Genomic DNA, 24,359 nt, shown 5'->3' on the forward strand with positions numbered 1-24,359 from the left:
GAGAAAGGGTCACCGGACCCGAAACGTTAACTCTGTTTTCTCCTTCACAGATGCTGCCAGACCTGCTGAGCTTTTCCAGCAACTTTGTTTTTGTTGCTGCTGAGAACTGCTGTTTCACAGCATTGTTGATGGTACCTACCATCATCACTGGATGGTACCTACCATCATCACCAAATTGTCGATTAGTTGCCATGTTGTAACACTACTGGAACAGCTTGGTAGGTGTACAACACGTTCTGGAGCCCATGTCTTCAGTACTATTGCTGGAATGTTATCAGAGCCCATTGCTTTTGCAGTATCCAGTGCTTCCAACTATTTCTTGATATATTTGGAGTGAATTGAATTGGCTGAAGATTGGCATCTACAATGTTGGGGACGTTTGGACGTGACTGAGAGGGATCATTCACTCAATGTCATGATGTTTCTGGCCCATGGAAACCAAGAAAGTCATAGGTTCAGTCATGGCAATGAAGAATGTGCCACAATTGGTCACAGTATTCTTGCTTTGGGAAATCTGAAAGGACACTGTCCATACCTTCTCATCCAAGTAAATGGATGGCCCTATACTAGATGTGCCCATTGGTGCATTGGATAGAATATATTTACATTGTATTAACATCACGGAAGTAGGTCATTGGCATCACAGGCCCAGGATAATGCTTAGGCCCATGCAAGCCTCTTCTTACTACCCTCATCTAATCCTATGAGCACATTCTGTTCTGTTCTCCTCTTGTACGATCTAGTTTAGCCTTGAACATGTCTGCACTATTTGCAGTGACGAATGTTTGAAAACATGGGCATTCATACAGAGGACATAAGAAAATTAGGTGTGTAGATGACAAAGAAGATTTTAGGGTGCATGACTGTGCTGTGGGGATGATAAGTAGTTGGATTGTGCTGATACTGTGTTAGGTGACTGTATAATTGTATTATCACTAGACTGTAAATTCGGCGACCTAGGGACGAATCCTGCCATAGCAGATGGTGGAACCTGAATTCAGTAAAAACCTGGAATTAAGAGTCTAATGATGAAACAATTGTTGATTGTCAGAAAGATTCATCTGATTCACTAAAGTCATTTAGGAAGGAAACTGAATGTCGTTACATGTCTAACCCATATATGACTCTAGACCCACAGCAATGTGATTGGCTCTTAACTGCAGTTTGGATAATTAGGAATGGGGAATAAATACTGACCTACTCAGTGATGCTCACATTCCACAAGTGAATAAAACGTGATCTCATGTAATTAATTTATATCAGGCAAGTAAGGTAAGCATTCAAAGTTAAAGCTAGCCATGACTTGTGAGAGGTTTTATCTCTATAATCTTATCATAAATAATATAATTTTTTTTGAAATCTGAAATGCACATTTTCTTGTGATCTTCTACAGGAGCTATTCAAGAATATACTAGGTCTTTAAATCTTGTGAACAGGAAGTTACCTTTTGGTTTGGCAGAAATTGGAGTGTGTTATCAACCCTCTCCTCCTAGCAAACACCCAACTGCATGTAATACAGTAAGGTGAGAGATGTAATTCAAGATACATTGGATTCATGTTTAGTGCGTCATTGATTAGCTGTAAAATGCCATCTCTTTATCACAAACGTAAAACTATTATTTTTCTTAAAGGTCTGTCAGCAGTGGTGAATCTGTGCTTGACCTTCTCTATTGCTGCAATGTTTTCAATCATTTGGATATCACAGGGGATCCCTGATTTATGAATGTCCTATTTACAACCTTTCATACTTACAAGCGAGATCCCCTATTAGTATTAATTTTAAGGATCTGACATACACACATTCACTCATACTCACAAAGGGATATTTTATATTCTACTGTATTGTGTTCTGATTTGCATACAAATTGATTTACAGATTTACTCAGGAACGGAACCTGTTTTTACCTGGTAATTGCCTGTATGTTCCAACTTTTATATTCTATGCTTCTTGCTCTAAACCATGTTGTTTCTTTAGGATCTTGGTCACTTGATTTGCAGCTTCTAATTTATTTTAAACGCCCACATTGCTTTCATGTTCTACATCACCTAGGTTTTCCAATTCACAATGCTGCTTTTAGTTTTATAACCAAAAGGTGTACCACCTTTTATAATTACTAATATTGAATTGGATCTGTCACCATCTTATTAATATTCTCTTGCAACGTTTTGGTGGTCTTCAACCAAAGGATGCAACATATGGAGAAGAAAAAGGAGTGTGGTGAGAAAGTCAATGCGCAAATTAAAAATATTAGTTCAATGATAGAATTCAAATGTAAATTACAAATTAATTGCCCCTGTTATTTTCTCATGGTTTTAATTTCCCATTACTTTAAAGAACGGGGGAGGTGGAAATTGTATCGCTGGTATGGTTTAGTTCTCCTCGGACTTCAGGCCAATGGCTAGACTACTGGATACGCCAACGTTTGCTGTGGTGGAGAAAGGTAACAATGATTGTTTTTACTGGAATACAATTTATTAGAGATTTCTATTCACTCCATTGCTCTAATATTAAAAATGGTGCAACATATTGACATTATATTTGAAGATACAGTTCAGCTGCAGGGATAATTGACTAAATATTGTCAGCATCCTTCTATCTGGGTCAGATACTGGACATGCAGTAAATCAAATCCACTGGGGATCGGGTATCTTCATGCAGTGCATTTTTGCAGATGGCTGAAGAGACTAATTCATGTGAAATAGATTCTACCACAACTGCTATCTGTGAAATGATTTACCAGTGTTGTGGGTTGTTTTTGACATTAACAGCTTGACATCATAGGTGATACCATCATTTTCCTCTGTCATCAGTTTCTCCCAGGTGTGAAAATCAATATACTCTGTCTTCAAATCACACTTGCGAGCACCTTTAAGTAGAGCTTTGAGCATCCGACTAGTATTCTGGTTCTGGCTACCTTGCCTTGCAGAAAGTTCTTGGTGATGTTAACATCTTCCATTCTGTGACCATGTCCAAGCCAATGAAGGAGTCAGAGTCTAACACAGTGTGGAGCTGGAGGAACACAGCAGATCAGGCAGCATCAGAGGAGTAGAAAGTTGATGTTTTTGTTCGGGACCCACCCAAAATGTCAACTTTCCTACTCCTTTGCTGCCTGATCTGCTGTGTTCCTCCAGCTCCACACTGTTAGACTCTGAATCCAGCATCTGCAGTACTTGCTATCTCCTAGTGACTTATAACCCCACTGAGAAGCCTCTTCCGAGGATGCCCGCCTTGAAGAAGTTGTCCTCCTCCCTCCAGAAAGACCTTAGTGAGTTCTGAAGAAGGGTCCCGACCCGAAACATCAACTTTCCTACTCTTCTGTTGCTGCCTGACCTGCTGTGTTCCTCCAGCTCCATGTTGTGTTAGACTCCAAGCTAATGAAATTGCCTTTGCATATTGTGTGCCAAAATACATGGAAACTTTACCTTTATGATGATTTGCATGAAATTATTTTCCATACTCGTAATTAATTCACCAAATGTGATACTGATAAATTTTTCTGCACCAGTGTGAAGGTGCAAACCTGAAATTTAGCCAAACATGGTAATTTAATATATTAAACTTCACACAGGTTTATGTCTTCAAGTGAAAAAAAATTGATTCTGTCCATTTTGTGCTTGGAATTTTGCACTAACCAATTTCTGACCCATGGTTACTTATTTTTGTATTGGGCAGGAAATCTATAAGATAATAGCTATATTGTTAGTTGTTGCCTAACAGTCTTCCTAAGTTTTATTCTGTAAGTGTTATTTGGTTGCCTTTTAGTTTGCCAAAAATCCATCCAATTTTACAGCTGGTGATTTCCAGGATCATGATGGAACTAAAGGAGCAGCCCTGTATTTCAGTTTTCCATGGGGAATGGAACCAATTGAGAAGCTGCTAAATCTAGGAGACAAGGAACTCGTGCTTGAGCACCATGGAAATAAAACAAACATAAAAGTATGAGTACAAAACTTTCTTTATTTGTAGTGTAAAATGTGTAATTAAATAATGCTAAATTCTGCACAGAACATCTTTATCTTTTCAAAATAGTTGCCTAAGATAGTTGTTATAGATTTCAAGTTGGATATCTTCCCGTTACTACCCGCATTTGCTAAATTAGCTGATCTCACCAAGAGTAACCTACTAAATAGTGGGAAATAAGTCAGCAAGGTTTGTTGCTTTTTTTTTTGAGCAATTTCGGTTGCATGGTGTGTGTGTGGGTCACCAGTAAGAACAATTTGAGAAGCGAGTATTAACTATTGATATGGATGTCCTGTTCTGTGAGTGTCTATGGAGCTTTTTGCACACTTTTGGTCATTTGATACAAAACTAACATTTCAGTCAAGGTCATGAGTTCAAGTCTCAATCCATGATTTGAGCATATTATCTAGGAACATAGAAACAGGAGTAGGCCATGCAATCCATGAAGCCTGCCCCACCATTCATATGATCAAGGCTGATCAAACATTTCAATGCCTTTCACATACCCTATAATCCTGTACATAACTGGCAATAAGAAATCTATCAATCTCTACCTTAAACATATTCAAAGATGGAATTTCTGTGGCAGAGAATTCTAAAAGTTCACAATGGCCTGAGTAAATAAATGTCTCCTCATCTTCAACCTATTGGCATGTCTCTTATTTTTAAATTATGCACTTTGGTTCTAGACTCCCCAACCAGGGGAAAAAAGTCTTATCTCTGTCTACCTTTTGTTTAAGTTCAATTAAATCATCTCTTATTCTTTGGAACTGTAAAGCATACAGGCCAAGTTTGACCAATCTTCATAGGACAATCCTGTCATTCTAAGAACTAAGTCTGGTGAAGCTTTGTTGCACTCTCTATAGTAATCATAGCGTTATTGGGATAAGGAGACCAAAACTGAACACAATACTCCAGAAACTGTCTAAACAAGTTCTGTATAACAGAAGCAAGACTTAACTACTCCCGTACCCAAGTCCTCTTGTAATAAAAGCTAATGTCCCATTTGTCTTCCTTGTGGATTGCTAGGTCCCTTGGTATATCTGCACTTTCCAACTTCTTACTGCATAAGAAATATTCTACATATCTGTTTCTCCTATTAAAGTGAATAACCTCACATTTTTCCATGTTATTCCACCTTCCATGTTCTTGCCCATTCACTAACCCTGTCCGAATCTTCCTCTCAGTACACATTCCCACATGGCTTTGTATCATCTACAAGTTTGAAAATATTACATTCGGCCCTCAACTCCAAATCACTGATATATATTGTAAACTGCAGGAGTCCAAGTACTAGGCCTTGCGGTACCCCATTAATCACAGCCTGCCGTCACAAGGATGATCCAATTGATCCGATTCTCTGTTTTCTGTCTATTAGCCAATCATTAATCCAGACCAGTCCATTACCTCCTTTCCATGTGCATTAATTTTTCTAATCAGCCTCCTATGGGGGACTTTATCAAAAGTCTTCTGAAAGTCGAAGTATACTATGTCTGTCCTTTATCAATTTTGTTAATAACATCTTCAAAAAAGTAGTCATAGAAGCCTTAAATGCAGAAAGAGGCCACTTGTCTCATCAAGTCTGCACCAACTAACATCGCATGGTGGTTTTACCATGGCTAACCCACCTAACCTGCCCATCTTTGAACAGTGGGAAGAAACTGGAGCACCTGGAGGAAACCCATGCAGACATGTGGAGAATGTGCAAACTCCCCACGGAAAGTTGCCCAAGGCTAGAATCGAACCCAGGTCCCTGGCACTTTGAGGCAGCAATGCTTGCTACAGCGCTACCCTTCAACAGCTCCAACAGGTTTGTCAAACATGATTTCCCACTCAAGTCCTTGGTGACTATGCTCAATCAGATCATTGTTGACCAAGTTTCTATTTATCCTGTCCTTTAAGATAGAATCTATGTTTTATCTAATACTGATACAAGGCTGATAGGTCTGTAATTGTCTGTTTTCTCTGTCACTTCCTTCTTAAATAATTGGGCGACATTGCTACCTTCCAATCAATAGAAATCATTCCAGAATCTATAGAATTTTGGAAGAGAATTACCAATGCTTTGTCAATCTCTAGAAACATCTTCAACAGCCTGGGATGTAGATCATCTGGTCCTGAGGGTTTATCAGCTTCTAGACTCACAAATTTCTCCAGTTTAGTCTTCATATTCATGACAGTTTCTTCAACCCTCTTTCTCCTTAGGCTCTTGGATCTCTAGTTCTGGGAATCTCTGGTATTTTCCTTAGTGAAGGCAGACACAGAATAATAATTTAGCTTCTTTCCCATTTCTCTATTCCCCATTATAAATTCCCCTGACACCATCTCTAATGGACCCACATTCATTGTAGCCAAATGTCATTTTTATATGCCAATAGAAGCTCTCACTTTTTTGCTAGATTGTATTGATATTCAATTCTCCATTTTCTTATTGGTCCTCCCATTGTTGTATTCTATAAACTTCCCAATCCACAGAATTACTGTTATTTCTGGCAGTATTATAGACCATTTCTTTAACCTTAAACAATCCTGAACTTCCTTCATTAGTTATAGTTGACTGACCACTGAGTTTCTGCATCTTGAAGAACTATATACTTCTTGAAAGACTACCCATTGCCTATGTTCAGTCATGTATAGGTCTGCAGCACACATTGCCTGCTATATTTGCCCATTAACCACAACTAACAGGGAGATGGTGGCCTGGGACTATTATCACTGGATTCATGGCCTGGTGTATGTCCCGCATGACCATTACCATCAAGTCAGTGGATCAACCCTGGTTCGGTGGAGAATGCAAGAGGGCATGCCAGGAGCAGCATCAGGTATACAGAAAAATGAGGTCTCAACGTGGTGAAGCAACCAAATAGGACTACTTGCATAGCAAACAACATAAAGAGCTAGTCATAGACAAAGCTAAGCAAGTCCACAACCAATGGATCAGGTCTAAACTCTGCTGTCCTACCACATCAGTTGTGAATGGTGGTGGGTAATTAAACACCTCACTGGAGGGGAAAGCTCCACCAATATCCCGTCCTCAATGATGGAAGAACCCAACACAACAGTACAAAAGATAAGGCTGAAGCATTCACAGTAATTGTCAGTGAGAAGTGATGGGTGGATGATCCATCACAGCCTCCGCCATGGTCTCTGGCATTGTAGATACCAGTTTGCAGCCAAGAAAAAAAGGGATGGAGGCAGTGGATAGTGCAAAGGCATTGGCCCTGACAACATTCTGGTGATGGTACCAAAGATGTGCTCCAGATCTTGGCGTTCCCTTAGCCAACCTTCTCCTGTACATTTACAACATTGGCATCTACCCAATGATGTGGAAAATTGCCCAGGATGTCCTGTACACAAAAGAACAGAACAAATCCAACCCAGGCAGTTACTGTCCAATCAGTCTTCTCTTGATCATCAGTAAAGTGATGGACAGTGTCATCAACAGTGCTACCAAGCAGTATCTGCTCAGCAATAACCTGTTCAGTTACACTCAGTTTGGGTTCTGCCAGGGCCACTCAGCTCCTGATCTCGTTAGAACCCTGATTCAAACATGGACAAAAGAGCTGAATTCCAGAGGTGAGGTGGGAGTGGATAGTCCGTGACATCAAGGAGTCCTAGCAAAACTGGACTCAATGGGCATCGGGGGCCAACTCTCCAGTGGTTTGAGTCATACCTGGTAAAAAGAAGATGGTTGTGGTTTTTGGAGGTCAGTCATCACGATGACTCAGATATTGAAGTAGTCAATGTTCAACTGCAATAAGATTTGGACAATATCTAGGCTTAGTCTGACAAGTGGAAAATAACATTCATGCCACACATATGTCAGGCAATGTCAGTCTCCATTAGGAGGCAATCTAGCCACCACTCGACATTCAATAGTGCTACATCACAGATTCCCCAACTATCAACATCCTTGGGGTTACCATTTACCAGACACTCAACTAAACTCACCACAGAAACACAGTATCTACAAGAGCAGGTCAGAAGCTGGGAATATTGCAACTAGTAACTCACCACCTGACTCCCAAAAGCCTGTCCACCATCTACAAGGTGCAAGTCAGGAATGTGATGGACTATTCCCACGAATGCATAGGGACAGTTCCAACAGCATTCATGAAGCTTTGACACCATCTAGGACGACTCAGCCTGCTTGATTGGCACTACATCCACAAACATCCACTCCCTCCACCACCAATGCTCAGTAGCAGCAGTGTGCACTATCTACAAGATGCACTGCAGAAATTCAGTAAAGATCCTCAGACAGCACCTTCCAACCCCATGACCACTTCCATCTAGAAGGGCAAGGGCAGCAGATGCATGGGAATACCACCACCTGCAAGTTCCCCTCCAAGCCACTCCCCATCCTAACTTGGAAATATTTTGTTGTTCCTTCACTGTCACTGGATCAAAATCCTGGAATTCCTTCCCTAGTGGTGTTGTGGTTGTACTACAGCACGTGGACTGCAGAGGTTCAAGAAGGCAACTAGGGATGGGCGATAAAAGCTGGCCAGCCAGCAATGCCCACATCCTATCAGTGAATTTAAAAAAAATAACCTGACAATCATTTTCAGTGAAATATTTTGGAACATTTGATACTCATAATAAGGCATTTTGTGAATCAAAGTTCTTTGCTTTAACCATGGCAAGAATGAGTGATTTTAGAAGGTGAGTAAAGATGTGATTTTGCAATGGGACATACAGTGCCTAATAAATGTGCCCACGCTAATCAGGATTTACTTATTTCCAAAAGGGTCGAGATGGGAGGAAGACAGTCATCCCACATGTTCTGTCAGTGAGTGGGAATCTGGACCGGGGAGCGATAGCCCTTTTGTTTGATGCGCTGCAACTGACTAAGAATGTAGATTCAAAACAAAAATTCAACCAAAAGAAGGTATGTTATTTTGTCAAATGCTTTGAATTAAAGTAAAATACAGTAAACTGTTTGTTTCTTCAATAATTTTTATGTGTGGAAAACATGCTTAGCAAAAAGACACCAATAGGTAACTTCTAGACTAAATTTGAATGTCTTTTTCCTCTTCCTTTAAGTCTCATTTGTGTACATCATCTCCTGGTTTCAATGAAAAGTATTTTCTCTCCTGTCTCTGGCAACACATGCTTTTTAAATATTTTGTTTGGATTTCTGCAAAGTATCTTGCTGTACTTCTGTAGTGATTGTAATGAGGTCAACCAAGTGGACATCCTAGAAATATGAGTTGCATGATTGGACCAGGCTAACAGTCCCAATTAGGGAACCCTGTCTGACAGATACAAACAGGAGTGTCAGAGATCCTGTTCACTCTAAGAGCTGGCTCTGCGGAAGCCAGACCAGTATCAAGTGCTATGCATGTGTAAATAAAGGGTGACTCGGTGATGGGATACCAGCCTCTCTGGAGTTATTTCAGTGCTGATAAGAGAAAAAAAATGCTCCTGAAGGAAATTGTTTGCAACAATCATCTTTGAATTGTGGTGAGCATTTCTGGCATCATGCCGTTATTTGGGAAGCTTGACCCATTTGATCCTGCCATCGAAGACTGGGCCAGTAGGTGGAAAAAATTGGTTATTTTTTCTGGGCAAATAACATTAGGGCAGATGAAAAGTAATGAGTAATTCTCCTGACAGCTTGTGGACCCACAGATTTTTTGGTTATCAGGAAACATTAGGCTCTTAAAGCACCGGATACTAAAATCTTTCAAGAGTTGATGGATTTAGTTAAGGAATATAACAATCCCAAGCTACCTCTAATTCTGAGATTTTTATCAGTTTTACTGGGTAGTTCAAGAAGCAGGGGTATCCGTAATCAGGATTTTTGAGGTTAAGACAACTAGTAGAGGCATGTGACTTTGGTTTAATCCTTAATGAGGCGCAGAGACCGTTTGATATGAGAGATTAATGATGTAACCATGCAAAAGCGCTTACTAGTTGAAGTCCGATTTGACTTCAAATGGGCACTATACTTGCCTTTGTCAACAAAAATGCGGCAAGTGGAGCATGAGAGTTAAAGGATGTGCCATTTTCAGCGGATGATGGAGGACATTTTACAAATCTACCCCAGGATACCATTTATCTGGATGACATGTTAATAACAGAAAATACCAGTAAAGAGCAGTTAGAGAACTTGGCTGGGTAAACGCTGGACTCAGTTACACGATGATTATGCCAGCCTTTTCATGGGCTCAGTGTTCTTAGTTATTGTGGATGCCCACTAAAAGTGGCTGGACATGCGTGGAGTTCATCCATCAAACAACGGGATGACGATAGAAAAGCCGCAAGCATCTTTTGTAATACAAGGCTCCTGGAAGTATTAGGTCACTGACAACGGGTTATCATTTGTCAGCAGAGATTTCGAGTATTTCCTAAAGTTGAATGACGTTTGGCAGATAAGGCCAGCTCCATACCATTCAGCATCTAGTGATCTGGCAGAAAGAGCAGTTCAAACTTTGAAGGCAGGCTTAAAGGAACAGCCTACAGCTTCTCTCAATACCAAACACTTTCGGTTCCTATTTGATTATCGGACCACCCCTCCTGCAACTACAGGGACAGCTCCAGCAGAGTTGCTAATAGGGAGAAGACTCTGCATCGGATTAAATCTGACCTTTCCTGACCTGGGGAAGGGGGAGGGTAAACAGCATCAGGAATGCCAATGCTGAACATAAGACTCCACTAAGTGAGAGACACTGTTTACTTCAGGGTCAAAATTTGATGTCAAAGTCACTGAAGTGGCCCTGCGTTGTTAAGAGATAGTAACTGACCTATCCCCTCCCTAACTCCCCACCTACACTCACCTTTACTGGTTCCACCCCCGCCTCTTTGACCTGTCTGTCTCCTCTCCACCTATCTTCTCCTTTATCCATCTTCTATCCGCCTCCCCCTTTCTCCCTATTTATTTCAGAATCCCCTTCCCCTCCCCCATTTCTAAAGAAGGGTCTAGGCCCGAAACGTCTGCTTTCCTGCTCCCCTGCTGCTTGGCCTGCTGTGTTCATCCAGCTCTAAACCTTGTTATCTGCATTAAGAGGCAGGTCCTGTGACATACAAATTCAGGTAGGTGAAACAATCCTGATCAAGCACGTGGACCACATGAAAGCTGCAAACAGGGCAGAAGCAAAACATACCTGACCTCTTAGAATAGCCAAAAATGCTGTTTGAACCCATGGTCACTGTGTACCACAGTGAGGTCCACCAGCTCCCACATGTTGTAGCTACAACACTTTGCCTACACCTGTATCTCTATTAAGTTAGATTTTTAAATTTTTTTTAGTTTTAGCTTAGTTTCCAATCTGTAAATATTTAGCCTTTAATTTGAACACAAATTATAATAGATAAAAGAGAGAAATATTCACTTAACAATCACTTACCTGTGATGTCACACTGTTCACTTAATATTGCAGGACTGCAGTGGCTTATCCCTCAGCTCTCAGGCTTTGATCTGTGGAAGTAGTTTGGGAAAACAAGACACGGCAATACCCTCCCTCCTCCACTTCACTGAACTCCCAGGTTCCACTCTTTGCAGCTTGCACTCTTGCATTTTTGTATGTTTTGTAGGATCCCACCTCATTCTTCGCAACTTCAGAGAAGGTGCTATTATCACTTTCTTGATAATTGTTTTTAGCTTTTCCTTTAATTCCCTGTTTTCTTTCTTCTTCCTTTCTGGAATGGTAGTGTTATATTTGCAAACTTCCAACTCACTCATTTACTCCAAAGCATCCTATTCTACTCAGCCTGTTATCCCAGAAATCAATTTAGGAAACCTTCATTGCAGTCCTTGTAAGGCAAGTGGGTAAATCATCACAAATTACCTTGAATTTGGCTATTTATTAAGAAACTTCAGACAATCCAGTACTGACACAATGATTTAAACTTTATTGCATGTAGCAACCCAAATAAGACCTGTCAAATAAGGAAGTGAAGCACCACAACCCACTTGGCTTTTACCCAATTAATAGTGGAACTTGGCCACGTTTCCACCAACAGTGGTCTGTTTATGGAAGTGTCCAAGGTTTGATTCTTATGCAAAGTTGTTCTGCGTTGTTCTGCAGAGTTCTGCTTTGGGTGGAGTTCTGGTGTTCGATACTTGTACAAATTTTCATCCTTCACGTCTATAAGGTGATTGGTTCATTTTTTTTTTAAGTCCTTTCACCCAGAAGTAGCTTCTTTGTTCCTTGTCAAATTTGATCTTAATTTGTTTGAAGACAAAGCTGCGCAGTAGTTAACTCCTTAAATCTGTCTGCAGGGCAATCCTTGTCCCTTGTAGCAATAAAGCATCCAGTTTATCAAGTGGGTGTCAAAGCAGTTTTGTTCATGTAGCCTCTATTCCTTTTGCATGACATGGCTAATTGCTTTCAATTCCTGTATAGGTTTATCCTTGTCCTTTAGTAGTTTATTCCAGACAGAGTTTTGCTGCTTCTTTCTGCATATAACAACAATCTGTTTATTCATTCAATCCATGAACAGTTATTAAAGTTCTGAAGTTTATAATATCATAGTATCCATCCAAAACCGTATTCTGTACTCTAGGTATGATTTCACCAAAACTCTGTACAATTACAGAAAGAGTTAATCCCAAGGACACTTAAATCATTCTGAAGACCAGCGTTTAATGGTTTTTAAAAGAGCAAGTAGAGTTGAGGCCAGAATCAGATCACCTATTGTCTTATCATTGTTGAAGCTTGTTTGAGGGCTGAATGGTCAACATCTGTTTTGTATGTATACATATCTGTATGTTCTTTTGCAGACTTGTTCACCATTAAGACCTTTTTGAAAAAGGCACAGGAGTAGACTGCTGGACCCGTCTAGCCAGCTCCACCATTCAATGAAATCATAGCTAATCTAACATTCTTCATATCCACTTTCCTGCATCACCCTTGATTCCCCTACTGATGGAGAATCTATTTCAACCTTAAATATAAACAACGAGTCTGCCCCCAAACCTCTCTGTGGCAAGGGGTTCCAAAGACTCAACCTTCTGAGAGAACAAATTGCTCCTCATCTCAGTATTAAATTGGCTCCCCTTTATTCAGACTATGCCCTCTAGTCCTCAACTCTCTCATGAGGGGAAATACCTCTCAGCATTTAGCTACAAACAGCTTATCTTGCCAAACCCCTTAAGAATCTTGTGTTTCAATGCAATCACCTCTCATTCTTCGCCACTCCAGTGAGTAGAATCCCAACCAGTTTAGGCTTTGCTCAGAAGACAATCTCTCCACACTGGGGATCATCCTAGTGAATCTTCGCTGAATGGCCTCCAAAGAAATGTTCCAGCGCAACATTGCATTATAGAAAATCATACTACAAAAATAATGGGGCCTATTGGAAAAGTGGGGTTAGGGGCAGACCACCAAAAAATATCACTCAAAATTCTTCCTCTCTGCTCTCCCAGAAGTATTGGTGCCACATCTGTCATTTGTGTGAGCCTTGACACTTACAATCAAATAAAATCTATTCACCTGCAACACAGTCTGCATCACAGCCTAGCCCATTGCTGACCTGACCTGACATTCCATCAGCACAGACCTCTGGATAGTTTTTCAGATGAGTGAAGCAGAGGAATCTGACCTTTCTTTCCTATGTAGCCCATTGACATTGAAGTTAATTGTAGGATTAAAATGTGTTATAAACCTGAGTAGTGCTGGAAAAGAGCAGTTTGTGACGCAGAAAAGTTTTGGTTAAATAATTTACATGAGCAAGTTCAAAAGTTCTTACATGTTAAATATGTTACAAAATCTAGGCAAAAATACTACACACAAAGGTGCATGTTTTAACAGCACTCATTATTTTAAACTATACTTCATTTTTTTGCATTTAATGCATAAACTCTTCAAACTAAGACTTCACATATTTTCCTAATTAGTTGTTCTTTGTGTGACATTATATTTGAGGTTTATGACATACAATCCAATTACATTTTTCAAATGAGCTCATTATGATTTACTCTGAACATTTACACCATCTGCAAGGATCGAAAAAAGAAATTTTCCTTTGACAAAGTCCGCGATGTTGAATGTTTACTCGATGGAATCGTGTTATAGCCAACACAAGTGTGCGTTTTAGAAATAGCATTCCCCTATTCGTCAGTCACGTTATAGCCAATTCGCGTTGCTGGAACGCACATTATAGCAGAACCTTCTGTACGCCAGATGTGGTCTCACCAGTACTTTATACAGTAGTAATAAGACTTGCCTACTCTCGTACACAAAGCCCCTTGAAATAAGAGGCAACATTCCATTGGCCTTCCTGATTACCTGCTACGTCTGTGCGCTAGCTTTTTGTAGTTCCCCAGGTCCTCTGGTATTGCAGCTTTCTGCAATTTTTTTCTCCATTTAGATAATGCTATTCTTTCATTCTCACTTCCAAAATGAAAAACTTCACATTTTCAATGCCAACATTTTGCCCTCTTACTTAACCTATCAAAATCTCTCTGTAAACTGTTTGTATCCCTGCCTTTTAATGTATTTTTGTGTGGTCTGCAAATTTAGCTACACTACATTCACTTCCTTCCTCCAAGTCATTGTAAACAGTAGTGGTCCCAGGACTGATCCATGGGGAACCCAGTTGGTCACAAGTCACCAGTCTGAAAAAGGACCCCTAATCCCCACTCACTGTTTCCTGTTCATCAGCCGACTCTCTGCACATGTCAAGACACTACCTCCAACACCATCTTATAACCTTTTGCGAGATACCTTGTTGAATGCCTAACAGGTTACTTTTAGCCCAAATACGTACATAAAGTGCCGGTGAAATTCAGCAGACATCTGTGGAGAAAGAAGGAGAATTAACATTTTGAGTCTGATATGACTTTTCTTTAGGATATCTACCACCGCTTTGGCTGGGGGTAAAAAAGGCAGTCCCTTTAACCAGCACTTTGTTCTTATTTCAGATTTCCAGTGTCAGCATATTTTGTTCTTTGGAACTGGTTACTTTAGTTCAGTACTTTCCCACCTAGCTTTGTACCATAAAACTTGGATATGTTATACATTGTCCTTCATGTAAAATGTAGATGAGCATTTATTCTTATGGCTCTCCACTCGTAGTGGTCTATCAACCTGAAAATTATTAGGTTATTCGGATAATGTTTTCATCTAATAAGTCCAATTGCGTAAGTCCATATTGTGTGCAACTATTGTTTTGTGTCACACTTTATTGAATGCCTTTTTAAAATCTAAATATACAATTTCTAATGGTTCTTCATTATTTTCCCTGCTAGTTGTGACCTTAAAAAGCTCTAGTAGATTTGTCTAATATGATGTATTTTTCATAAAACTTGACTTGGCCTAATCATTTATGATTATCTAAGTGCCCTATTAACACATGCAACTAGCCTTTAGTTCTCTGTTTTCTCTCTCACTCCTTTCTAGAATGACTGTTACATTTGCAACTTTCCAATCTGCTCAAATATTAATTAGTTATGTAAAGTTACTGGTACTTCTACAACCTGTTAACCCATTGTTTGTGCACAATCAGATGTCTTGCAATTATCAAGTTTTGCTCATTTCAGATTGGATGAGATAGAGATTTAAGCTGATTCAAATTTATTTATGCAGTCTGAGACTTCCTTATACAGAAGGCAAAAACAATGAAATAGTTCTTAAAATAGTTGTTAAATAATGTTGTTATTACTCTGCTCCACTTACTTTATCAAAACAAAAAATAGTGGAGATTGTAAGTAATAAAGGAAAATTGCAAAAGATATTTTAATAACCAAAAGAATATCCAACTCCGTTGGGAGTCTTTCTATCAAATCTTCCTTCTGCACTCACCTTCGAAATTTGATGTTTGAAGCTACAGCTTTCTCTGTCCTCACAGGACTTGTTTCTGGTTCTCAGCATAGCTTTCTGTTTTCGCATTTTGCTACATATTGTCAATGTAGACTTTCAGGTTATGCTACCTGAGACTTTTTCTGCCATACTATATACTACCATTGTGCTTCTAATTTAAATATTGTTATTTAATAGTGGTTTGTCAATTTGATTGATCAAAAATCCCCTGCGGGGGGGCATGGAACACTGAATGATGCGCGTCTCCCTCTCCCCAAATCAGCTGTTTCAGTGCAATGTTAACTTTGGGGATGGTGTCACCTCACACCAGAACAACTTCCAATGTTTGCTGTAGCAATTAGAGATATTTTGGCAAACATTATAATGAATACTTTTTTCATAGGGTTCAGCAATGTTACAGACTTGATAGCGAAACCACGAAACCGCTAGATGACAGGAACTGAAACGCCGGAGGCATTTTTTTGCAGCTAAATTTAACAAATATATTGCTGAAATGTACAAAAACAGGTGTACACTGAAGGCAACTTGCAAAATAAATAAGCAAAATTTTTTTTTTTTTAGCAGTTCTGTGCCTATAAGCTAGTTTTGGGTCATTTTTAAATTGGACTGTTGGTTTTCTTTTCTCACTAGTTTGCCAGTGCTATCTAGTAAGTTAATGCTCCTGTTTAAACATTTTCTTTGTGTGTTTGCCGAAAATAATGTCACATCTGTTCCACTTTTAGGTGCTAAAGCTTCATCCACAGTTAGCCCCAATTAAAGTGGGTTTGGACATGGACAAGGGACCTACAGTTGAGTTGCGTCAGGTATGATTGTGAAGAACTCCAGAAGCCATGAAAACATGCCACTGATCAACTGTGCTCCCTGTTGGTTTCGGTTGCATAACTTGCTTTGTTCAAATCAAGCTGCAGTCACGTGGCCTTGCAACATCTGTTGCAGTGTTGTGAATTTTTAAACTATGTTTGAATCTGTATGACATATTTGTATTCAGTACTAAAGCTGTCATCAGTGAGGGCCTTTTGCTGGGTGTGCTTTTGGAACCTGGACACAGGCTGTCTAAACTACAATTTGTGATCATGCTGCACTGTAGAATAGTTTACACATAAACGAGAATAGTTCTTGGTGGGGCAAAGGTGGTGGGGGGTGGGGGGAAACATTTTTTTTTTTATTCACACGATGTGGACAACACTGGCCAGGCCAGCATTAATTGCCCAGAGGGCAGTTAAGAGTTAACCACATGTGTGCCAGACTTGGATAAGGACAGCACTTTCCTTCCCCAAAGAATGTTAATGAACCAGATGGGATTTTTCCAACAATTAACAGTGGTTTCATGGTTATTGTTAGACTCTTAATTCTGGATTTTTATTGAATTCACATTCCACCATCTGTCAGGGCAGGTTTCGAACTTGGGTCCCCAAAGCATTACCCGGGTTTCTGAATTAGTAGTCTAGTAATATTACAACTAGTCCTCACCCTAAGCTCAGTTAATTAAGTAATTAAGGAGAAAATGTTATATCATTGTACTGTAAATGATCTTTGGAAATCATTAATTCAATTTAGATACAGCCCTTCTGTGTTTCTAAAGATATTAAATTTATCAGAGCTACCATGAAAAAATTACTGCCCAATATTTCCATTTTCCACTGTGATTAAGAAACTCTCTTCCTAATTATCATGGATTGGTCACACAAATTTATTGTAAATGAAGATTTTATAAAACAGCATGTGGTATGATGATATCACATTTAGCATCTTTATCAATTTATCATTGACAGGTAGACTAGTTCAACAAGACATCACCTGTTTTTTTTTAATCCAAGACCAATTACAGTTAATATGAAAATACCATCTTGAAAAGCCAGCATTTGTAATTTTATGGCATGCTGCAAAGAAAGCTAGAAGACAAACATGTTACTTTAAAATAACTTTTACATTTTTATAAAAAGCTAAAAGAACTGTAGCATATGGAGACACATACCATTAGAAGCCTGAAGATATTGTTAGAGGGTTTTTCTTAAAGCTGTTAAGGCACAACACATTTCTAGGTTGATATTTCAATTTTCCGCCTTCAACTACCTAAAACAGTTTATATCCAACAGCAACCCAACAATGAGTTGATGTTGTTTTAGCAGTTACTTGTGGTCAGAAAAGTTGATCATAAGGCGGCAACATAAGAGGAGGACAACAGATGTGAGACTAGTTGAAAGAGATACCTAAAATAAAGACTGATATTAGAAGAAAAGTTTCTACAGTGTCTCAGTGGTAAATGCCTTAACAAGGATAGCTGACATAACAATGGTGTAATTATAGTGATGTATGTTTGTATGCCCGTTGTACCTTTGAAACGTTAAGGATTGCCATTTTCAAATTATTTTCCTGTCACTCTTGCTGAAAGTTGCCACAGTGTCCCAACTGTAATGCTCTTTAAGGTTAAATAACCTACTGTGTGTATTTGCACATATGGTTTGAAGTACCAATGAGCAAGTAATATATGCATAATTACTTCAGCAAAGAGTAGTACACCAATAAAGAAGAACTTGCATATAGCAAGGAGAACAAAGAATTTCAAAGACCTAAAATAGTTTTGAGAAATCATAAAGCAATTCTTCCCAGATTTTTTCCCTTTGAAACCCCATTTTAAGGCTTTAAAATTATTGTGCCTCCTCCGTAAGACCCTTGAGACTGCGACTGGGGAGGGACCAGAGAGGTTGGGGGCCTGTCTATTGCAGCAGGAGCACAGTTGTTACAAATCAGTCAGAGTTCCACAATGGCCATTACTGCCTTGGAAGTCATGTCCCCAGAATTTCAGCTCACAACCTTATTTGGATTCTGACCCCACTTTGGGAGACCCTGCTGTAAAGTAACTATGCAAAGTTCTGAACTCCATTGTAGCCTTATACATTTACATCAATGCATAGAAAATATCTAGATAGTATATATTTTTTTAAAATTGTGAATAGTTTTGATTGGGTGCAAAATATATAAATTTGTGTGTGGATATATACGCACTGTTTCCACACATTTCCTTTTATCACTTTCAACCCAACATTTTAGCTTAGAATTCAAATATTAGCAAGTCAAAACAACTTTATTACTTTTACAATTACTATATTTACTTTATTAAATAAATTGCAATAATGCCGGATTTGAGTCACATAAGATTTAAAGAGAAAGAATTGGTTAGCATTTTGAGTAGTTTTTTTTCCTGTCAAAAGCAGCTCTTTTCAGGTCTAACCAAAAGGAAAAGGGTTTCCAGCTATTGTCTTGTCTTTAGATGTTCACCTTTTGCTATTTTAGCATTTAGTTCTTTTTTTTAAGGTATGTGAGGGGCTATTCCGCAATATGTTAGAGAAAGGAATCACCGTGTGGCCTGGTTATCTGGAAGCTACGCACCCATCATTGGAGCAGCTAACCATGAAGTAAGAAATATTTTTCCATTATAATTAAATAATTTGATAAGACTCCTTTAACTTAAATAGTTTCTTCTTTATTTGTTCATGAAAAGTGGGAGGTATAGGTAAGACTAATATTTGTGGCCTACCCTGATAACCTTTGAGAAGGTGATGACGACCTGTATTGTTGAACAGCTGTAGTCCATACTGTGCAAGTACACCCACAGTGCTGTCAGAAACTAAGGAGTGGTTCCAAATTTTCAAGCCAGTGACTGTGAGGGAATATTAATATTATTTCAAGTCATAATGTAGTGTGACTTCAAAGGGGGCTTGCAGCTGGTAGTATTATAAAACATCTGCTCATCTATTGAGGTTTTAAAGAAGTTTTCAAAGGAGCCTTAGTGAGTTGCTGCAGCGTATGTTGTAGATGATATATGTCTGTCACTGTGCTGAAAGTGGAGGGAGTGTGGTTCATGCAGTACCAGATTTGTTTAGAATGGTGTCTAGATTCTTGAATGTTGGAACTGCACTTGACCAGGCTAGTTATGAATATTTACATTTAGGTATACCCTTGACTTAGCTTAGTGACTAGTTTGGGAAGTCAGCTAATGATTATTTACTGCAGAATTCCCAGTCTCTGACCTGTTCTTGTAGCCACAGTATTTGTGTGGCTCATCTAGTTATGTGTCTAGTCAATGGTAGGCCTCCCACCTGAGGATATTCAAGATGTGAGATTTGTTGATGGTAACGCTGTTGATCATCAAGTGGAGCAGTTAGATTCACCACTGTTGGAGATAGTCATTGTTTAGCACTTATGAGGTGGGAATATTAGTCATCACACATCAGCAAATTGTCCAATTCTACTAGCTGCATCCAGGCAAAGACTGCTTCACTATCTGGGGTGTTGCAAATAGTACTGAGCACTTGTTGTGGTCCAGACCAGACCACCTCAAAATATTTTAAGAAAGTAGCATAGCCCCTAACTTTTTCTTATTTTAAAGGAAAATGTAAAGTGTCTATGCCTAATGCAATGTAACTGGTCAAACTACTTAATGTTAAGCAAAATACAATTTGTTTAAACACTGTAGTTAAAATACAACCAAAGAAAGACTAATTTTGAATAACTCAACTATATTGGAAAACTTAACAGAATAATAGATACATTAACTATTACTATTTAACTGTTCCAATATAGTAACATCCCATAAACACACCTCTTTGAGGGGGGGGTGCGAGTGGAAAGGAAAATTCAGACACAGATCCTCACATGCAGTTCTCCAATCCAGGAGGGAAAAACGTCGAGAAAAATTAGAGACAGTGGCAGCTAGGACACATTCATTGAAGCTTCTAGCTCTTTTGAGGCCCCAATAGTTTCTGCTTAAAGCTAAAGCTAAACCTAAAAACTAAAAAGCCTCGTCTGAGAGACCTGGCCTAACCCAGGCTGCTTCCATTGTTCCAACTCATTTCTTAAAAAAAACCAAGGCCTCAAGCTGTTCACTCAAGTTGTCTTCAGTAGGCAGCTTGCAATTTCGGCCTTATAACCTCACTTCACAAAAAGGACAAAATAACCTCTTGAAAGCATTGTCACACACTGTGGTATCATCAGCAAACCACCTTTTTTCTGTCATCATGACAAAGCAGCTAAAGATCTTTTGGCCTAAGATTCTAAATGAAGAAACTCTTGCAGGACATCCTGGGACTGATGATTGGCTCAGTCAAAGTAGCTCTACACCTTGTTATCTAAACTACCTGTTTGTTGTTTTACCATTTATGACTCCAACTAGTGGAGAATTTTCTTTCTGATTTCAATTTTTTTCCCCAGTGTTCCAAAACAATGCAACAGCTTATAAACCAGTACAACACTGAAAATATCTCAAAGGAACCGCTCTTACGGCAACAATTTTTTCCTGTCCTCCATCATAGATTACCCAGAACCCTTGTTAGGTCGCTATTGAAATACTGTGTGCAATTCTGGTCTCCCTGCAATTGGAGGGATGTTGTGAAAAGATTTACAAGGATGTTGCCAGGGTTGGAGGGTTTGAGCTATAGAGAGAGGCTGAATATACTGGGGTATTTTCCCTGGAACATCACAGGCTGAGGGGTGACCTTTAGAGGTTTATAAAATCATGAGGGGTATGGATAGGGTAAATAGTCGAGGTCTTTTCCCCGGGGTGGGGAGTCCAAAACAAGAGGGCATAGATTTAAGGTGAGGGGGGAAAGATTTAAGAGGGATCTAAGGGGCAACTTTTTCACATAGAGGGTGGTGCGTGTATGGAATGTGCTGCCAGAGGAAGTGGTGGAGGCTGGTACAATTACGACATTTAAGAGGTATCTGGATGGGTATTATGAATAGGAAGAGATTAATTTAGGATATCTGGTCGGCATGGATAAGTTGGACTGAAGGATCTATTTCCGTGCTGTATATCTCTATGACTCTATAATTGACTTCAGTTTTGATAGGCGTTTTTTGGTGCTGCGTGCTATCAAATGTTACCTTCGTATCAAAGGCAGTCACTCTTTTCGTCTGTAGAATTCAGCTCCTCTGCTGCTATTCAGATCAAGACGTATGGAGGTCATTAACCAAGTGGTCCTGGTGAAACCCAAACATTGGTTATTGCTGTGTAAGTGCTGTTTGATAGTAATCAGCAAAATTCTTAATTCACATTAATGATTGAATTCACATCCAAGCTTTGAGGGTTGTTGTTATGGATCAAGTTGGGTTAGTCTGGGTGCCTCATTTTTCAGCCAGTGGATACATGATAGTCTAAGTGGCCTGTTTCTGAGCCATCAACTTTTTTTGATTCTGTTCTAAGTCAATAGAACTAGCAATAGCCATTACCTAACAGAAGTCCTAGTGTACACATCAGTTGTTGTCACCAGACAACTACAGTGAGACGTGGGCTGTGTATCAGAAATGGCACCAAAATTGCTTCTGTCATATTTTTCAGATTCAAAAGAAGGACTATGTAAGTAAATAAACCCCAGTGTCTTCCTTAAAACCAGCTCTACAAGAATTCTGCAAAATTCCTGTAAATTACCTATGATTGGAATAAGGACTGCATCCAAATGGCTGATACGTGTCACCCTTGAGGTTGTGTTTTCTTAATTCAGCAATTGCCAGTGTTCCAGGGGAGGACAAAGAAAATGCTTTATAGGCACTCTAAAGCCCCTTGAAGCACTGCTTTGTTAATTGGGTGGCATTTACTGCCAATTGTCAAAATTGTTGTCCATCAAGCTGTGTCACGTTTTGAGTCTGGATACCTTAATGAGGGGAGAGAGTGGTGGCAGAGAAGGAAGATAAATCTGCGCTCTGAATTTCACTAACTCATAGGATGACCATCCCATATGGCCCAAGATCTGCTAGTTGAGAAGCAGCCTGTTCAGTTACATAAAGATCTCCAGCAGACTCCTGCAACTCTGAGTAGACATAATCCTCAAATTGAGGGACAAGTTATTAATACAGTGCCTGTTAACCTTTTGGAGGCCAGAAATTGAATACTTTAAACTGTGGTATCTCATTTCTTCAAGAGATATAATGCAAGTTCTTTATTCAAAAAGGGAGAGAGACAGATAGCAGAAAACTATATAAGAACACCTCTCAGAGGGAAGTTGTTCGAACCTATTGTTAATGATGTTAGTAGTCGGTTCCAACTTTGAAGTATTCAATGGGATTAAACAAGGTTTTTAGGAAGGAAAATCATGCTTAACCAGTTTATTGGAGTTGTTTGAAGAAGTAACATGCTGTAATAAAGGAGAGCCAGTTGATGTACTGTATTTGAATTTCCAGAAGGCATTTGATAAGCTGCCCCACTAAAGGGAGGAAAATAAGAGCTCGTAGTGAAAGAAATAATATATTTGCAGGGATAGAAGATTGGCTAGCTAACAGGAATCAAAGTACGCATAAATGGGTAATTTTCTGGTTGGCATGATGTGACCAGTGTTGTGCCATGGAGATCAGTGCTGGTGCTTTGACTTTATAAGTTCATAAGTTCTTCAGATATAGGGCCATTCAGTGTATCGAAGTCTGCTCTGCCATTCGATCATGACTGATATGCTCCTCATCCCCATTTTCCTACCTTCTCCCCATAACCTTTCCACCCATTACCAATTTAAAAATCTATCTAACTCATCCTTAAATTTACTCACTGTCCCAGCTTCCACCACATTTTGGGGTAGCAAATTCCACAGATTCACAACCCTTTGGGAGAAGTAGTTTCTCTTCAACTGTTTTAAATTTGCTACCCCTTATCCTAAGACTATGATCTCTCATCATAAAATGCCCCACAAGAGGAAGTATCTGCTCCACATCTATTTTATCTATACCTTTTATTGTCTTGAATACCTCAATTTGTTCTCCCCTCATTCTTCTAAATTTCAGAGAGGATAAGCCTAAACTGTTCAATCTCTGTTCGTACAACAAACCTCTCATCTCTGGGATCAATCTAATGAACTGAACATTTATGCAATTTATTTAAATTACTTGAGTGAAGGATGCAAAAGTATGATTGTTAAATTTGCTGATGTTACAAAGATAGGTAGAAAAGTGAGTTATGAACAGGACAGAGACTGCAAAGGGATATCGATAATAGTGGACAAAGATCCAGTAAATTGAGTGTAATGTGTGAAACCGTGAAATTTTCCATTTTGGCAGGACGAATAAAAAAGCATTTCATTTAAATAGTGAGAAATTGCAGAATCTGAAATGCAGAGAGATCTGGATGTCCTAGTCCATAAATTGCAAAAGATTAGTGTGCAAGTACAAATAATCAGGAAAGATAAGATATCGTTTATTGCAAGGAGGGTTAAATACCAAATTGGTAAGGTTATAACTTCAGCTATACAGAGCATTGGTCAGACTACATCTGGAATACTACAGGGGTGCCCACCCTGTGGCCTGCGAGACTATTTCATATGATCCAACAGAGGGAAGGGGATGAGATCCGCACAATGGGAAAAGGCAATAAGTCGGACAACAAAAGGGAACTGCAATCCAACCATGACAGTGAGGGAGGAATGAACATCAGATTGCTTTTGCTAATTTTATTACTATAAACATGATTGATTAGTAAGCTTTTCACTGCTCTGATTGATCAGCTTTACAACATCTCCTTTTGGTCATCCATTCAGGCAACTCTAATTGTTTAATTGGGGCTTCTGGGGTGCATTCAGTTTGAACCTCGTGCTTTCATGGACATAGCAAAATGGGAATTATTGTTCAGAAGAATTAGTTTTAAAAATAGA

General features: G+C 39.3%; 2 protein-coding genes across 7 annotated transcripts in view; one reads left to right on the forward strand and one right to left on the reverse strand.

The window, feature by feature from the left end:
- polg2 (polymerase (DNA directed), gamma 2, accessory subunit) overlaps positions 1-24,359 on the forward strand; it is a 40,662-nt gene that overhangs the window by 11,216 nt on the left and 5,087 nt on the right. For all 5 annotated transcript variants that reach the window (XM_048610969.1, XM_048610971.1, XM_020533495.2 and 2 more), the window contains exons 3-8: positions 1,394-1,523; positions 2,336-2,441; positions 3,764-3,937; positions 8,712-8,852; positions 16,452-16,532; positions 19,045-19,145. In XM_048610969.1, coding sequence (XP_048466926.1) covers positions 1,394-1,523; positions 2,336-2,441; positions 3,764-3,937; positions 8,712-8,852; positions 16,452-16,532; positions 19,045-19,145 — 733 coding nt within the window. The remainder of the gene's footprint in view (positions 1-1,393; positions 1,524-2,335; positions 2,442-3,763; positions 3,938-8,711; positions 8,853-16,451; positions 16,533-19,044; positions 19,146-24,359) is intronic.
- The window catches only part of LOC109917392 (platelet endothelial cell adhesion molecule-like), a 106,323-nt gene continuing 93,759 nt past the window's right edge, over positions 11,796-24,359 (reverse strand). Inside the window, exons 18-20 of one of the 2 annotated variants that reach the window (XR_007264594.1) lie at positions 21,613-21,708; positions 14,678-14,706; positions 11,796-12,365 (exon numbers count right to left, since the gene is read on the reverse strand). The gene's annotated coding sequence lies outside the window, so the exon portion shown is untranslated. The remainder of the gene's footprint in view (positions 12,366-14,677; positions 14,707-21,612; positions 21,709-24,359) is intronic. The other variant, XR_007264593.1, reaches the window with a different exon arrangement.

This window comes from Rhincodon typus, chromosome 23 (assembly GCF_021869965.1).
Source record: "Rhincodon typus isolate 14 chromosome 23, sRhiTyp1.1, whole genome shotgun sequence".
Taxonomy (NCBI): Eukaryota; Metazoa; Chordata; class Chondrichthyes; order Orectolobiformes; family Rhincodontidae; genus Rhincodon; species Rhincodon typus.